This window comes from Triticum dicoccoides, unplaced genomic scaffold (assembly GCF_002162155.2).
Source record: "Triticum dicoccoides isolate Atlit2015 ecotype Zavitan unplaced genomic scaffold, WEW_v2.0 scaffold15396, whole genome shotgun sequence".
In the NCBI taxonomy this organism is placed as follows: domain Eukaryota; kingdom Viridiplantae; phylum Streptophyta; class Magnoliopsida; order Poales; family Poaceae; genus Triticum; species Triticum dicoccoides.
Window position 1 is genome coordinate 1 of NW_021209872.1, and position 1885 is coordinate 1885.

General features: G+C 61.6%; 1 protein-coding gene across 1 annotated transcript; it reads left to right on the plus strand.

Annotated features, from left to right (window-relative positions):
• Positions 1–84: 84 nt before the first annotated feature.
• On the plus strand, positions 85–1809 carry LOC119344099 (anthocyanidin 3-O-glucoside 6''-O-acyltransferase-like). The gene has a single exon (XM_037614712.1). The coding sequence runs from the start codon at positions 269–271 to the stop codon at positions 1634–1636; it is 1368 nt and encodes a 455-aa protein (XP_037470609.1). The 5' UTR covers positions 85–268; the 3' UTR covers positions 1637–1809.
• The last annotated feature ends 76 nt before the right edge of the window (positions 1810–1885 follow it).

Sequence of the window (1885 nt, forward strand, 5' to 3'; positions counted from 1 at the left end):
CCGCGCCAAAACAGACGATCGGCGTGTTGCAAACTTTTTTTACCGCGCCGCATGTTCGGCGGTGTTGGAGATGCTCTTACGGATGCGCTTTAAATCTTTCCACACTACCTGTCTCATGCTGGATAAGATAGAGACACAGCAATCACACGTGGTGAATGCCCCTTCTAGTTTGTCACCCGAATACATCTCTCTCGATCCCTCAAAGAAGAAAGATAAGTAGAAGACAGGGACAAATAATCATTAATCAATCTCCGCCGCGTAAGGAGCCATGGATCCACCACAGCTCTGCGTCCAGGAGAGCGCCGTCGTAGCGCCCCCGCCCGCGCCGGAGACCTCCCTCCCGCTCACCTTCTTTGACGTCTACTGGCTCAACTCCCCGCCTGTGGAGCGCGTCTTCTTCTACAGCATCACCCCCAACACCGGTGGCAAAGACGGCGTCTCCTCCGCCATCCTCTCAACCCTCAGGACCTCGCTCGCCCAAGCCCTTCGCGCCTACTTCCCGCTCGCCGGCCGCCTCCGCCTCACGCCCGGCACGGCCGATCGCTACGAGCTCCACTACCAGCCCGGCGACGGCGTCGCCTTCACCGTCGCCGAGTACGCCGTCGACGTCGACGAGCTGGCCGCCGACGGGCCGAGGGAGGTCGCCAGGATCTTGCCGCTCGTGCCGCCTCTCTCGACGGGGGTTGGCCCGGTGCTCGCCCTCCAGGCCACCGTGCTCCGCGGCGGCCTCGCCGTTGGCATCTCCCTGCACCATGCCGCCTGCGACGGCGCCTCCTGCACGCGCTTCCTACACGCCTGGGCCGCCGCAAGCAGCGGCGCCGCCGCGCCTCCTCCCCCGGTCATCGACAGAAGTCTCGTTACCAAGGACCCGAGCTCCCGCCACATCTATGACATCTACGTCGGAGACCTCATGAGCACCGAGGAGATGGAGTACGTCAAGATGTCCAGCGACAAGCTCCTCGCCACCTTCACGCTCTCGAGGAAAGACATCCAGCGCGTCAAGGACGTCGTGGCCGCCGCCGCCGGCGAGGCGGGCGCACCGCTGCCGCGATGCTCTTCCCTCGTCGCCACCTTCGGCCTCATCTGGTCCTGCTGCCAGCGAGCCAAAGACGACGACGAAGCAAGCAGCGGCGACCCAACCTACATCCTCTTCCCCATCGACCACCGCCCGCGGATGAAGCCCGACCCCATCCCGGACGAGTACCTCGGCAACTGCATCGGTGCCGCCCTGCACGCCGCGCCCAAGGACCAGCTCACGGCGGCCGGTGCCGGTGGCATCCTCGTCGCGTGCACGGCTGTAGCCGCGGCCATCGAGGAGGCGATGGGCCACACCGCGTCGCCCGAGAAGATGGAGTCGTGGCCGAAGAAGATTCTAGAGGCCGTCGCGACCGGTGGCGGTGTGCTGAGCGTGGCGGGGTCGCCGAGGTTCAGGGTCTACGACGTCGATTTCGGGTTTGGGCGGCCGGCCAAGGTGGAGATCGTGTCCGTGGCGAGGACCGGCGCGATGGCGCTGGCAGAGAGCCGCCGGAGCAGCGCCGGGGGCGTCATGGAAGTGGGCATCTCTCTACCGCCGGCTGGCATGCAGAGGTTCCAAAAGTACTTCGACGATGCCATTTCGTGGCTTCATCACCACTAAACAGGCTATAATATACTCGCTCTGCTCCCAATTACTACTTTGCCTTATAGTTACCTATACAAATTTCAGTGTTAGATTCGTATCTGGACAAATCTAGAACGGAGTTAATACTGAGTCTTATATGTATTGTAAATTTGAAATTTGTATTTTTGAAATCACTCAATTATTTGGAATGGTAGAGAGGTTGAGACGGGGGCGATGTGGCAGGTCCTTGTCGGAGATGGGGATGATGACGCCGCTATCGCATGC